Raw genomic sequence first — 16,339 nt, forward strand, 5'->3', positions numbered from 1 at the left:
TGTCCCATATCTCCCTCAACTTTATCCCAGAGTTGCCTATATGTCGGGGCAACACTGTGATATTGGTTGTAGTGGATTGTTTCTCAAAAGCATGTAAATTTTTGCTCTGTAGAAACTTCCTGCCAATGAGACAGCTGAACTCCTGCTTGAGCATATGGTGAGGGTTCATGGCATTCCTAGTAACCTGGTGTCTGATCTGGTTCTGGAGGGCCTTCTAGTTCTACAGGGTAAAACCAAGTACTTGGCTGACTGAGAAGGTTACAGTCCCAAGGAGTGTTTATGGGTCCCAGGTCAGCACATCCTTGGATCCTGAACTCATCAGAACCTTCCACAGTGATCAAGAAGCAGGTTTGGTGATGTCAGGAGCCATCCCTGGGGGAATACTGTAATGACTGTTCACATAGCACCCGTGCATGGCTGCAGAGGGAGGCACAGACACCTTTCTGGTAATAGTATAGTCCCATGAGAACTACATCACCTACCTTGCAATTTGGTGATCTCCTGGCAACTGGTTGCACCTGGGTCTACCCTATATAAGCGTGTGGGCGAAACACTCAAATCCTGAGTCTTCCATTCTTTGGGCGCTCTGCACACAAGGGTTGTTAAGATGCTCCTTCTGACTATGGGGCATCTTACAGCCCTGTTACATGATCAAACCCCTGAAAAAAATACCCTGACCTTGACTCTTAGTGCATCTTTTGATCCCATTGATTAGAATATTATACTAGATAGACTGTTGGAGCTTTATCCTGGCTTAGGTCTTATTTGACTCATCATTATGAGTTTGTAGGTGTAGATGGTGACTTCTCTATGCATGCTAAAGTAAAGTACGGTGCTCCACAACGCTCTATTTTAGGTCCACTGCTATGTTCTCTATATATGCTCCCTCTGGGTACAATTATCATAAACTTTAATGTAACTGTAATTAGCTTCCACTACTATGCTGATGACACATAGCTGTATGTTTCAGCAAAGACATATGCCACCAGAACAGACACCTGCTTAACAAAGTTGAGGAATGTGTAAAGGGCATTAGACACTGGATGCTGACTAACACAGGCAGCTTTCTGTTTACATAGTAACTCAAGATGGCCTGTCACTTATGTGCAGCAGTATACCAATTAGATATTGGTGTAATTGGCTGACTTCAGCCTCTCATTTAAAGCCCATGTAGATGATATTACTAGGACAGCTTTTTTAAAAAAATCTCAGTAATATTGTTAAAATAAGAAAAAATAATGCCACTATAAGATGCAAAAAAACTAGTTTATGCTTTTGTTACCTCTAGGTTTTAATGCCTTGGTGTCAGGCTATTTTAATAGGTGCATAAACAAACTCATTACAAGAACCAGAGTCCTTACAAGAACCAGAAGATTTGACCACTAACTTATCTACAATGCATTGGCTTCCAGTAAAAATTCTGGATTGAATATAAAGTGAACTTTTGGTCTTTTATGATCTCCCATGCCTGCTTCAATCAAATGGGCTTTCTGTCTTTCTCTCTCTCTCTCTCTCTGTCAAGCTATACATCTTATATCTGCTGGTTGATGAGATGCCTGTGACCCTGACTCCTTCTGCCCTCTGGACCTGCCTGGCCCATCCTGATAGTGTACTTCTGTTTGAAGCCTCCTTTACCTGAGAATCCCTCACTGCTGCAAGGATTCCCCCACATAGATAGCCTAAAGTTTGCTGTGCGATTGTTGTGGATAGTACCACATGGATCCCATAAAGATGGCTGTGGATGGTCTTACTTAGACAGCCTGAAGATTCACTTGCTAAAAACAATTTATGCCCAAGTGTATAACTACACTTGGATATAACATGCTTAAAGCTAAAACCGATGCTGATGCACCCCTGATGTTCATACTGAAGATCCTTTAAACACATTTGGAAGATCCTTTAAACACATCTATTTTGGAAGTTGTGGAAGATTAATGACTCATAATTGCACTATCCACTATCACCCAGAGGAGGATGGGTTGGCTTTTGAGTCTGGTTCTTCCTCATGTTGTCTCAGGGATGTTTTCCTTTGCAATATCACCTCTGGCTTGCTTATTAGGGCTCTAAATCTAAATCCATATCCAGATTTCTGTAAAGCTGCTTTGTGACAATATCCATTATGAAACTACATAAATAAACCAGATGCTACTGTCACTAAGAATGAACAAAAGCTGGTTAACAAGTCCATGTTGCACTGTTTTTATGAACAGTGTTTTTCCTGTCCATGACAACTACACATATCCTGACTCACCTGTGGTGGATGAGATGTTAACATCAATGCTAATCTCAGGTATGCCTCCATTTTTGAGCGATGCCACACAGGTGTAGGTGCCAAAATCTGTGAACTTGAGGTCAATGATGTCCAGGTTAGTGGTTCCTGGTGCAACATCAGGGTCAGTCTGGGTGATGACCATGCGCTCTGAGCTGCGCAGAGCTCGCCCGTTCTTCAGCCAGCTGAATATTAGCTCCTCAGCTGGCGTGGCCTCCACCTGGCATGAGATCTTCACCTCGCGCCCAATTTGGATGTTGTCATCATTGTGATATGGGTCAGGTGTAATCCAGAAACGGCCTTTCCTCAAAGCTGGGCAAGATGAGAGGGACAAGGAAAATTATATGGTGTATTATATGGTTATATATAATTAATAATTAATTATAATTAGTTATTATAAATAATTATATGGTGTTCCTTATAGTAAACATTTCTTTACACAGCTTGACATCGCATTTAAAAAACACAAACAAACCTCACCCTGGTTCATAAAAGCTGCCTAACATCACACTAAAAATTGCCTAAAATTGTACTAAAATAGACCATCTAAGTGTCTCCACAAATAAAGTGGGAAAATAAACCAAGAAGCCATCAGGACAGGAACTTTGAGAACACAACAGCAATATTTTATTTAAACATGCATATGATGCAATTAATAACTTTTAAGTTAATTCAAAACTAAAAAAAATTAACTAATTAATTCACACCCCATTGCTGCAACTATAGAGTGCACATTCTCCTGCACCACTGCAATCCTGCACAAGACTTTAACAAGATTCACAATTAAATTTACATTTTTTGTGCTGGTATATGAGCAACTTACCACACTCTCCTCCTCAACAGAACCTAATATGTTCCACCCTATTTCTCTTGCAAAACATTCCGCCCTTGGGGTTTAAACTAACAAAATAACAACAAAAAAAACCTCCCCTATTCTCCCAGAGATATTTTGATCTGCCAAAAATAATTATTTCACCAAGGTCTTGAAGTGGTCTCATATTATTAAATGCTTTTGCATAAAGAATATCAATGGGAGAAAAAAAATGAAAGAAAAAACCCGGTGCCCAATTCTGTGAGAAAACCACAACCTGGCAACACTGGCTATACTGCACACCAGATTTACACCTGGTTTTGGGAGGTGAACAAATTACGCACAAAACTGGCTGCAACTAACAGAATAATGAGCTGCATATCTATTTAACAGAATAATGAGCTGCATAATATTTCCATTGCTCACATGGTGTCCATTGTTTGCATGGTACATCAATTTTATACATAAAGGTTTTTTGCACAGAATGAAGCCTAACTGCAACTGAAAACAACCGCAAACAGCTTAGTACTTCAGGCTCTAAATTCACTAATAAAACCGCATTTTCATGAACTCAATTGTAATATTCCGTCCAATATTCCATTCCAATATTCCATCGATCTCAACACTGTGTTCCTCTGACCTTTCAACCAAACATTGGATGCATTCTTTACTGGAGTTACCGTATCTGGAACTGTCATCGGCACAGGTCAATCATGCCAAATATGAAAACGTGTCCATGTGGAAGAACTCAATATCTACAGTTAAAGGTCTACTGGACTATAAATTAAATATTCTTCTTCCTTGCTGTGTGATCCTGATGTGCGGTGGGTGGGTGGGGTTGGAAGGAAGTACTAATTTGTTGGATAATCATTTTCTCTTGTCTTGTGTATGCTTTTTCGAAAAATAAAACATTGAATTACAAACACTGTATTTTTCTGAAAGGAGCAATAAGAGTCGAGAATAGAATCGAGCAATAGCTTCAAACTACTTCTTTTACATTGCTTCATCTCCATCTAGTAATCTATAATATTATCAAAAAGTACTGTTCTTAAGATATATTCATAAGTGTATAAAGTCTATACTGTACTGTATGCTGTATACAGTCCATATATAAATACGGTGTTCTCCAAAAGTCTGAGGCCACTAGTGAAAATGCAGAATGCCATATTTTGCATCCATTTCCAATTTGATACATTTTCAACATTTTCATTACAAATGATATCATCCACTGTAACATCTTAAAAATATTTACATGAATTTCAAAATTTTTTAGTATTTGGTAAATATCAAGGAAAATAGACATAAAGTTAACATGATCAATATCACAAATTAAAACATTTGTAAATAGTGTAACTGTAAATAGTGACCTGGAAATAGTACAGAATCTCGAATATTGATTATTCAAGATATTGAACATTTCCTTTCTTTGTTTTACATTTTTTAAAAATTCTAAAATCTTTTTATTTCCAGATTTACAGTGTGGTCACTTTGGACCCCAGTGTATATGCTGATGTTTTTGTAACAAGAAAGAGAAATCTACAAAATGTTAAGCATTGTATTCCACACCTGTATATGTAAACACAAAATCTTAAAGTTATATGTATAGCAATAATGTATACGTATAATTGTAATGTATCTATGTAACAATAAGTATCCTAACTGTTGCATTTTTGTATGAGCAATATCAAGCATAGTAAAACCAATACCATGTACAAGCTGTGTAATGACAAATGCAACCAACTGGAATGCTGAATTATATTATGACGAAATAAATAATAAAAAGTTATGGTAAATTTGTAAGTTAATCAATGTTGTAAGTGAGCTGGAATGCTGCACTCTCTTTGGATAACCCCAGTGCCATGCTGCAGAATCCAATACCATCACACAAGTTTCTGTCATTATATTTCTGTCATAAGTATTACATCCATCTAATGTCAAAAAACAAAAACAAAATCTAAAACAAAAAGAATTTACAAATTTATTAAAGCATGAAATAGTATTCCTTGGCTTTAAAAAACACCCTATATTAAGACATGACCATGGTCTGCCAGTTGATGACCCCTGCTTGTGTTTAGATTAATAACATCACTGAAGTGCACCTATTTGATGTAATAAATCATTAATTTAACTGTTTCTTTACATTGCCTGTGAAAATGGAAGGACTATGTAAAAATGGCTGTAATTGCTAAACCATTAACGCAATATTTTTGTTAAACCACTTGAATTAAAGCTGAAAGTCTACATTTCAATCATATCTTGACTGCTTCCTTTCAAATCCATTGTGGTGTGGTGTACAAATTATGAAAATTGTGTCAGTACCCAAATACTTATGGACCTGACTGTGTATGTGTGTGTCTGTGTGTGTATATATATATATATATATATATATATATATATATATATATATATATATATATATATATATATATATATATATACACCGATCAATCATAACAAAACATCCAAACCACCTGCCTAATATTGTGTAGGTCCCTTGTAGGTTCCTTGTGCCAACAAAATACCACTCACCCCCCACTGGTCCACAAGACCTCTGAAGGTGTGCTCTGGTATCTGGCACCAAGACGTTAAGCAGATCCTTTATGTCCTGTAAGTTGTGAGGTGGGGCCTTCATGGATCGGACTCGTTTGTCCAGCACATCCCACAGCTGCACAATCGGATTGAGATCTGGGGTATTTGGCGAGGCCAAGTCAACACCTTGAACACCTTGTCCTTCCTTGGACCACTTTTGATAGGTACTAACCACTGCATGCTGGGAACACCCCACAAGACCTGCCATTTTGGAGATGTTCTGACCCAGTTGTCTAGCCATCACAATTTTGTCCTTTTCAAAATTGCTCAGATCCTTACACCTGCTCATTTTTCCTTCTTCCGACACAATTTCAAGAACTGACTGTTCACTTGCTGCCTAATATATCCTACCCCTGGACAGGTTCCACTGTAATGAAATAATCAATGTTATTCGTGTCACTTGAAAGTGGTTTTAATGTTATAGCTGATTGGTGTATACATTACACTTAATATTTAAGTGTGCTATTTATACACTTAAGTATGCTTAGTTTTTGCTAGGGTAGAGCTCACCTCAGTCTCTTTTTCACCTTAGAAAATATGCCTTTTTTATATTAAAGTGCATGTAAACACTTTTGCAAAGATTTGAGAATTAGAATTTGTTCTGCAAAATCATTCAATATATGTTGTAAAATGGGATTTACAAAATAAATCTCTAACTAACAAATCGTTCAATTATTCATTTGTCTACAGTAATCGCTTTATTCTGGTCAGAGTTACAGTGGACACTGGGCACAAACCGGGAATATACACTGGATGGGACACCAGTCCATTGCAGGGCAATAAGCACACACAAATTCACATACCCATTCACATCTAGCCAGTCCACCTACATGCATTTTTTCGACAGTGGGAGGAAACCAGAGAACCTGGAGGAACCTCACACAGACATGGGGAGAAGTTGCAAAACTCTACACAGTAACCCAACCTCAGGATCGAACCAACAACCCTGGAGTTGTGAGGCAGCAACCCCAATTGACTAATTGGCTATACACATACTTTTTTAAAATACACACTATCTAAAGTCTAATCTCAACTGTTTATAATTATTAATAAAGTAGCAAAGCAGACCAGCTCTAGCAAAACTGCATTTCTGCTATGACACATTGACCATTAATGTTTTTGTGTACAGGAAACACTTTTGCTTGACAGAATGTGAGGGCAAAGGGGGTTAGAAGAGAGGAAAGAGAGGAAACTAGCCAGCTCTCCCCAGCACACAACAGCTGTCAACCCGGAGGGTGACGGCAAGCGTGTGCTTCCTCCAAGACACATGAAATCAGCCACCACATCTTTTCAAACTGCTGCTCATGCTGCATCCCAGGGCAGTGTATAACACTCAGAAAAAAGTGTCAATCTGCCCTCTTCAAGTCAAGTCAAGTGGAGTTTATTGTCATTTCAGCCATATACAAGTACATAGTGAAACGAAACAACGTTTCTCCAGGACCAAGGTGCTACATAAGACAACACAGAATGACACAGAACTACGGGGACTACATAAATTAAACATAAATTAAACATAAAGTGCACAAGTGCAAATGTGCGGACGCACAAGACAGAACAAGACAGTACAATAACTATAACACCGACCAGTACGCAGTTCTGTTTGAAAGTGGCCAAGTGACAATAGTGCAAATAATACAGAGTTTGGTATAAATAGCTGAAGTAATGTAAACATATGGTATTGTATTATGTAAACATAGTAGTAGCAGCAGCAGCATAAAACATGTGCAAAACATGTGTAAAACATGTGCATGGAGGATGTTCAGTTGTGTATATGTATGTATATGTATGTGTGTGTGTGTTCCTTCCTTCAGTTCAGTTCTAGGCGTTGAGGAGTCTGATGGCATGAGGGAAGAAACTATTGCACAGTCTGGTTGTGAGGGCCCGAATGCTCCGGTACCGTTTACCAGACGGCAGGAGGGTGAAGAGTGTGTGAGAGGGGTGTGTGGGGTCATCCACAATGCTGGTGGCTTTGCAGATGCAGCGAGAGGTGTAAATGTCCGAGATGGAGGGAAGAGAGACCCCGATGATCTTCTCAGCTGTCCTCACTATCCGCTGCAGGGTCTTGCGATCTGAGACAGTGCAATTCCCATACCAGGCAGTGATGCAGCTGCACAGGATGCTCTCGATAGTCCCTCTGTAGAACATGGTGAGGATGGAGGGTGGGAGATGCGCTTTCCTCAGCCTTCGCAGAAAGTACAGGCGCTGCTGGGCTTTCTTCGTTATGGAACTGGTGTTGAGCGACCAGGTGAGGTTCTCCGCCAGGTGAACACCAAGAAACTTGGTGCTCTTGACGATCTCCACGGAGGAGCCGCCGATATTCAGCGGAGAGTGGTCATTCTGTGCTCTTCTGAAGTCAACAACCATCTCTTTAGTTTTGTCCACGTTCAGAGACAGGTTGTTGGCTCTGCACCAGTCTGTTAGCCGCTGCACTTCCTCTCTGTATGCTGACTCATCGTTCTTGCTGATGAGACCCACCACGGTCGTGTCATCGGCGAACTTGATGATGTGATTTGAGCTGTGCATTGCTACACAGTCGTGAGTCAGCAGAGTGAACAGCAATGGACTGAGCACGCAGCCCTGTGGGGCTCCAGTGCTCAGATGCTGTTCCCGATCCGGACTGACTGAGGTCTCTCAGTCAGGAAGTCCAGGATCCAGTTGCAGAGGGAGGTGTTCAGGCCCAGCAGGTTCAGCTTTCCAATCAGGTGCTGAGGAATGATTGTATTGAATGCTTAACTGAAGTCTATGAACAGCATTCTAACATAAGTGTCTTTATTGTCCAGGTGGGTGAGTGCCAGATGGAGGGCGGTGGTGATGGCGTCATCTGTTGAGCGGTTGGGGCGGTAAGCGAATTGCAGGGGGTCCAGTGAGGGAGGCAGCAGGGTCTTGATGTGCCTCATGACGAGCCTCTCGAAGCACTTCATGATGATGGGTGTAAGTGCAACGGGATGGTAGTCATTGAGGCAGGACACTGAAGACTTCTTTGGCACGGGGACGATGGTGGTGGCCTTGAAGCACGTCGGAACAACGGTGCTGCACAGGGAGGTGTTGAAGATGACCGTGAAAACATCTGCCAACTGGTCTGCACATCCCCTGAGCACCCTGCCAGGAATATTGTCTGGTCCAGCAGCCTTTCGTGGGTTGACTCTGTGTAGTGTCTTCCTCACGTCGGCCGTGGTTAGACACAGCACCTGGTCATTGGGAGGAGGGGTGGTCTTCCTCGCCGTCATGCCGTTCTGTGCCTCGAACCGAGCGTAGAAGTCGTTCAGCGCATCTGGGAGGGAGGCATCACTGTCACAGGCAGATGGTTGTGTCCTGTAGTTTGTGATGTTCTGGATGCCCTGCCACATGTGCCGTGTGTCTCTGCTGGCCTTGAAGTGGTTGTGGATTCTCTGAGTGTGTGCTCCGCCCGGTACGCGCTGGGGATGTTTGTGTAAACAAGGTCCAGCACGTTCTTCCCTCTTGTTGCAAAGTCCACATGTTGATGGAATTTAGGGAGCACTGACTTGAGATTTGCATGGTTGAAATCTCCGGCAACAATAAACAGTCCGTCAGGGTTTGAATTCTGTAGCTCGCTAATAGCCCCATACAGTCCACAGAGCGCCTCCTTAGCATTAGCACTGGGGGGAATGTATACACCGATTATGAGGACGGTAGTGAATTCCCGTGGTAAATAAAAAGGTCTGCATCTAACAGTCACAAACTCCACCAGCGATGAGCAGTAACTGGAGACTAGCACTGAGTTCTTGCACCATTCCGTGTTGATGTAAACACACAAGCCGCCGCCGCGAGCCTTACCGCACAGAGCTGTGTTTCTGTCGGCACGAAACGAGGCTAGCCCATCTAGCTGAATGGCGGCATCCGGAACTCTGTCGCTGAGCCACGTCTCTGTGAAAACAAAGACGCAGCAGTCTCTGAACTCACGCCGCGTAGTTTCCTGGAGTCGGATGTAATCCAGTTTATTGTCCAGGGAGCAGACATTGGAGAGCAGGATGGACGGGAGAGCCGGCCGGCTAGGGTTTGTTTTTAGCCTAGCACGAACCCCTGCCCTCTTGCCCCGCTTCTGCTTTCTCGCGCACCGCTTCAGCATAAGTGAGCTCACAGACAACCATGTTTGGCTGGTGTCACTCTGATTGACAGGGGAGAGAAAGTAATGCTATGCCCCCTACCCAGAGAGCATGGCCAATTTTGCTCTCTAGACTCTCTGCCATGGATGGCTGTGGCTTATGGCAGTTTACTGGAGTTAACAATCCTCCCATATAGTATAGTTTTCTTCTCAATCTATCACTTATTTTGCCCAGCAAATGAGATTCTGCCATCTGTGCAGCAGCAAAGCAGTCAGGCTCATAAAATCCCCCTCTGATAGTCTAAAAATCTCATTATTAGAAGTGCTTACTATCCACTGAGCTGCACCATTACTGTGTGCCTAATGGTGTAATTATAGTGATATATGAGGGAAAGAATGTAAAGATGAGACTTGAGGAGACAGGTCTCAATACAAAAAGCTCCAGAGTTGAAGTCAATCAAGCATTGCAGTGACATTATAATGCCCACGTAATATCATGGATTATCTCCACAAAATGAGCAGCTTTCCGTAAGGCTGTTGGATGGAACCTCTTGCAAGTCCTATTAAACCTCAAATGCAAGAGAGGGATTGGATTCAAGCATAAAGCTTTTTATCCTGACAAATTTGTCCTATGGATCAAATGTCCTATAAATATCCATATTCTGTACAATGGATATAAAAAGTCTACGCACAGCTGTTAAAATTGCAGGGTTTTGTGATAAGAAAAACACAATAACAACCGAAAACACAAATCATTATGCACATCTAATGACTTTGATGTGCTTTTAGTGCCCCTGACTCGCTTCGTTTATAAGCCACACTAACATAACATAGTCACAGATGCATAATAATGTAAAAATTATCACCAAAGGGTAAAAAAACAGGTCAGAACTCCAAGGCATTATAGGCACATAAATCATGAGAACAGATAATGAGTTACTTATTTCTAATTAAGTAATTCTAATTAATTAACTAATTGTCAGGGCATCAGATATGCAAATTTATGGAATTGTACATTCCACAAACTTCAACAACTGAAGTATTTAATTAAGTATTTAGCAGTATGTTGCAATATCTATGTTTATTTGTTTTCCTTATTACTTCATCTGTCACGATTGCACTTCCAGGTCGGTGGCCATTTTGGGAGGAGCGCTTCCTGCGGTGGCCATTTTGTGTCCAAGCACTATAAAAGGACTCTAAGAACATGTGCTCATCGCCAGATGGTCTTTTCTGTTTACCTTGTGTATCAGAGTTGCTATCCCGCCTGCTTTTTTGTCTGTTCTCCTGGTTTTGGCCCTGTCTGTTACCCGTTTTTGTATAAGTCTGCTCTGCTCTGCTGTTGTTTGTCTGCTGGATTTTGACCGTTTGGACAGTTTTTGACCTGGATTTCAGCCTGCCCTTTGGATTAGTTTGCTTCGGACTTTGCCTTGTGGACTTTACCAAGCCTGTGAGCTGCACGTTCCTGTTGGAATTAAACTTTGTATTTACTCTGTGCTTGCTACTAGTGAGTGTGAACTGCCTTTATATTTTGAGCTCATTAGTCATGTTTACATGGACACTTTTTGTTTCAATCGGAATGAAATCAATCAGATTGATTAATCCGATTGCAGTGTTTACAAGAACGCTGAATAAAGTAATCAGGTTGATATGCACGTTTACATGACAGAATCAGATTTGATCTTCTGACATGTGCACAGTGCACGAATACACGTTTCCCACTGTTCCAACATGCAGATACTAGCAGCCACTCTCTTGCCATTGCTTCTTTTTTTCGTTTTAAAAAGCAGACTTAACATTTGCCTATTTCAGCTGCTAATTAGAAGACGACGAGCGTGTGATGTTTTGTGCGGTACTGCGTGTATTTATCAAGCAATTAAAATGCCCCTTCCTGAGCCCAGAACAAGGCGTCTGTGGATGAGGGTCCGAAGCAAAGACTGGTGGGACAATGTCGTTTTGCACCACTTCACAGACGAGGAGCGTCATATGTCATTACGTGATTTGTACGTCATTGCACATGCGCAGAACTATATGGTTTCATTTTCCTTCAGATTAGAAAAGGTTTAACCCAACCCTTACGATCCGAATGAAATTTTAATCGGTTTTGGCCAATTCATTCTGATTGACGTGTTTACATGTGACTTTTTAAATCTGATTGTGCTTCTAGTCCAATTACGATCAGAATATTAGTGTTCATGTAAACGCAGCTATTGTCTTTCACTCCCTGCTCAACTGCCTTTGCGCAAACACCCCCACCATTTGTTGTTTTGTGAACTGCTGAACAAGTATTCCTGTCTGTGTCCTGCATTTGGGTCCAACTCAGTAACTTCTGACATCATCAAATTATCCAGAATTATTAAATTAACTTCAGCTGTTTTGGTCTTCCTAATTAATCTTTAATCATATAAAATTACTGGAAAAAAACATTAAAATATACTATCAAAATACTATTATTCTTTTCACAACAATAAATTAAATCAGAATTATTATGAAAATTTGTTTTCATACATACATCACTGAAATGCTGTCCATGAAAAAATGGTCAGGGGAGGGGACACAAGCCTAGATCTCGTTGTCACCCTCCCTCCCCGCCTTACAGAGAAGGATGCTCTGCCATCCTGCCCAGTTGATGATGTCACCACCCCACCCTCCCCTGCTGAGGACGTCACACCGCCTCCCTGCTACGCATGGGATGTAGCACCGCCTCCCTTGCTCGACTGGAGACGTTGCTCCGCCTACCTTGCTCAGCTGGGGACATCACTCACATCACCCCATCCCCAATAAAGGGAATACTGTGTTTTTCCTCCTTAGTTGCCAAGCAATACATGTTGCTGTATTTGCACTGTGAGTAGTTTTTGTTTTCATGTTGTATTTCCCTTGCCTTGCCCTGTCTTGCTGTAGTCTAGTCCTTTGTTTTAGTTTTTCTAGTTTTTGTTTATTTTTTGTCTTTTGTAATTTATTTTTAGTTATTTATCCATTAAAGACTTCCACACTTCAATTCAATTACATATGTACAGCACTTTTGGACATTCTCACAAAGCAGCTTTACAGAAATATATAAATTCAGGATATAAATTTTAAACTTGCATCTGACTCCCTGGAGTTTGTGACAGGGGGAGAACCTTCTTAGTTATAGAATGGCTCGTAGCACTGCTAACTCAGCATACCTCTCTACCCTAATTCAAAAGTAAGAAAAATAATCCTAGATTCTTATTTAATACTGTAGCAAAATTAACTAGAAATAAGACCAACACAGAAGTATTGACACCATCAGTATGTAGCAGTGATGACTTTCTTAATTTTTTCAATGACAAAATTTAAAATATTATTCAACAAATTCAGACTATTAATTTAAAGCCAGTGAATTTGATAACTGACTATGTAGATAATATAACCACAACAGATCAATGATTAGAATGCTTAATCCACCAAAAATAATTTCACTAATTTCCCCATCAAAATCATCAACTTGTTTATTAGATCCCTTACCTACACATTTCTTCAAACAGATACTACCAGAAGCAATTGAACCTCTCAATTCTTCCCTTAGCCCTGGCTATGTACCTAAATATTTTTAGCTAGCAGTTAACAAACATCTAATTATAAAACCCAACCTCAACCCCATCAGCCTGCAGCAAACATCCCCTTTATCTCCAAGATCCTAGTTTGTAGTAGAACAGTTATGCTCACACTTGCATAGGAATGACATTCATGAAATCTATCAGTCAGGATTTAGGCCTCCTCACAGTACTGAGGCGGCACTGGTTAAAATGGTAAATGACCTTGGTCTTCAATAAGGCTTGTGTCTCCTTGCTTGTGTTGCTTGACCTTAGTGCAGCTTTTGACACCATATGTCATAATATTCTTTGTATAGACTCCAAAATGTTGTGGTTAGAGTTAAGGGAAAGAGCATCTTACAGCCCTGTTACGTGATCAAACCCCTGAAAAAAAAACTGACCTTGACTCTTAGTGCATCTTTTGATCCCATTGATCAGAATATTCTACTAGATAGACTGGAAAATTTTGTTGGAGCTTTATCCTGGCTCAGGTCTTATTTGACTGATTGTTATCAGTTTGTAGATGTAAACAGTGACTTCTCTATGCATACTAAAGTAAAGTTTGAAGTTCCAGAAGGGTCTGTTCTAGGCCCACTGCTTTATTCTCTTTGCTACCCTGGGTACAATTTTTCACAAACATGGCCTTTCAGTTGCATCATGTGTATCAGTAAGAAACCTTGGTGTGATTATTGATTCCATTCTCATATTTGAAGCGCATGTAGATAATATTAGGTTCAAGGTTCTTTATTTGTCACGTACATATTACATAGATGTAATGTAATGTAATGAAATGTTTTTCCTTATGTCCACATCCCTCATTGCATAGACTCATATAGACTATATATAGACTATATAATAAAATCTAATAGACTATACAATAAAAAATGTATGAGTCTCTCTGTGTTGGTCCTCAGGATCCAGTAGAGCTTCCCTGATGGGAGCACTGAGAAGAGACTGTGTTCAGGGTGGTGAAAGTTATTGACAATCCTCGTGGCCCTAGTCTTGCATCGCTGGTCGTATATGTTTGAGATGAAGGGGAGAGATGTCCTGATGGCGTTCTCCACTGTCCTCACCACTCTTGACAGCACCTTTCGGTCCTTGGCCGTGGTGCCTCCAAACTGGATGGTTATGCTCCCATTGAGAAGACTCTCCACAGGCCCAGTGTTCAGCACCCTGGGGGAGACCTTGAACCTGGCCAGGCATCGTAGATGGTACGAGACGCTGGTGCGCCCTTGTCACCAAGCTGTTTGTGTATGTTGTCCATGAGAATTCTTCTGTGAGGTTGACCCCAAGGTATTTGAATCTGCCTGCTCAAACTGGGTCTCAATCTTTTCCCTGCATTTGCTTTTAGCTTCCCTCACCATTTTCCTCAGGTTGTAGGAAGCCGCTTTGTATTCATCCATGTTGCCCGTCTGCAGCCCTGCATTGTAGGCAGCTGTGCATGCATTCAGAGCTTTCCGCGTGGCTTGATCAACCCATGGCTTCTGATTGGGAAAAACCTTTACAGAGCGTGTGGGAATAGTGTCTCCTAACAGATACTCTATATAGCCGAGTAACGCTGCTGTAAACTCACTGATGTCATCAGAGCTGCGCTGGAACATCTCCTAGTCTGCATCCTCCAGCGTGACTTGTAGCATGGCTTGTGACTGGTCAGTCAAGCGCCGCACCTCTCGCGTCACTGGATCTTCCCTCCACAGCCTTTGTTTATATTTTGGGAGTAGTTAATTGGCAGCATGGTCTGACTTACCAAGTGGGGGTGTTTTTATTGCTTCATAGCAGTCTCTCTGTTGTGTGAGTGTGATCCAGCATTTTTTCTCCCCATGTACTGCAGGTTATGTGCTGAGAGAAATCTGGCATGACTTTTTTCAAGTTAGCCTTATTAAAGTTACCGATAATCACCAACACTGCATCTGGGTGCAATGTTTGTAGTAGTCCAATGTCCCTGTGTAGTGTCGATAAAGCGGTGTTCATGTGGGCCTGCAGTGGAATATAAACAGTCACGATGATGGCGGAGGTATATTTTCGGGATAAATAAAAGGGATGGCATTTGACTGCAAGATATTCCAGATCTGGCTCCCTGCACTGCACCATTTGTCACTGATCATAACACACACTCCAGCACCCCAGATTTTCCCGGGTTTCCATCCTGTCCATGCAGTGAAAGGAGATCCCAGGTAGCTGTACAGCATGGTCTGGAATGCTTGGTGTGAGCCATGTCTCTGTGAGGCAAAGAGTATTGCAGTCCCTGAAGTCTCACTGGAACAGGATCTGGGCCTCAAGGTCATCCAGTTTGTTGTCAATGGACTGGACATTAGTCAGCGTTAAGTCGATTAGTCAACAAGAATTATATTTGTGAGTACAGTCTATTCCAATGTTGATGAAAGTTTGTCGGTTGTATGTAGGTTATATGTCCATGGGCTAACTCAATAATACTGCAAAAAAAACAAGATTAAAAAAAGTAAAATACACAGAATATTACAGTGTGGGTTGCAAGCAGTAACGTAGGGAGCCTTCCTTAGTGGTGCCATCGTGGTTATGGTTATTACTAGGACAGCCTTCTATCCTCTGCTAAGATAAGAAATACACCGATCAGCCATAACATTATGACCACCTGCCTAATATTGTTGGTCCCCCTTTTGCTGCCAAAACAGCCCTGACTCGTCGAGGCATGGACTCCACTAGATCCCTGAAGGTGTGCTGTGGTATCTGGCGCAAAGATGTTAACAGCAGATCCAAGTCCTGTAAGTTGCGAGGTGGGGCCTCCATGGATCAGACTTGATGGCCAGCACACCCCACAGATGTTTGATTGGATTGAGATCTGGGGAATTTGGAGGCCAAGTCAACACCTTGAACTCTTTGTCATGTTCCTCGAACCATTCCTGAACAATTTTTACAGTGTGGCAGGGCGCATTATCCTGCCGAAAGAAGTCACTTCCATTAGGGAATACCGTTGCCATGAAGGGGTGTCTGCAACAATGTTTAGGTAGGTGGTATGTGTCAAAATAGCATCCACATGAATGCCAGGACCCAAAGTTTCCCAGCAGAACATTGCC

At 41.5% G+C, this 16,339-nt stretch overlaps 1 protein-coding gene across 14 annotated transcripts in view; it reads right to left on the reverse strand.

Annotated features, from left to right (window-relative positions):
• The window catches only part of mdga2a (MAM domain containing glycosylphosphatidylinositol anchor 2a), a 308,605-nt gene that overhangs the window by 131,044 nt on the left and 161,222 nt on the right, over positions 1 to 16,339 (reverse strand). For all 14 annotated transcript variants that reach the window (XM_053237458.1, XM_053237457.1, XM_053237455.1 and 11 more), the window contains one exon: positions 2,252 to 2,581. In XM_053237458.1, coding sequence (XP_053093433.1) covers positions 2,252 to 2,581 — 330 coding nt within the window. The remainder of the gene's footprint in view (positions 1 to 2,251; positions 2,582 to 16,339) is intronic.

Source organism: Pangasianodon hypophthalmus, chromosome 10 (genome assembly GCF_027358585.1).
Source record: "Pangasianodon hypophthalmus isolate fPanHyp1 chromosome 10, fPanHyp1.pri, whole genome shotgun sequence".
NCBI classification, from domain to species: domain Eukaryota; kingdom Metazoa; phylum Chordata; class Actinopteri; order Siluriformes; family Pangasiidae; genus Pangasianodon; species Pangasianodon hypophthalmus.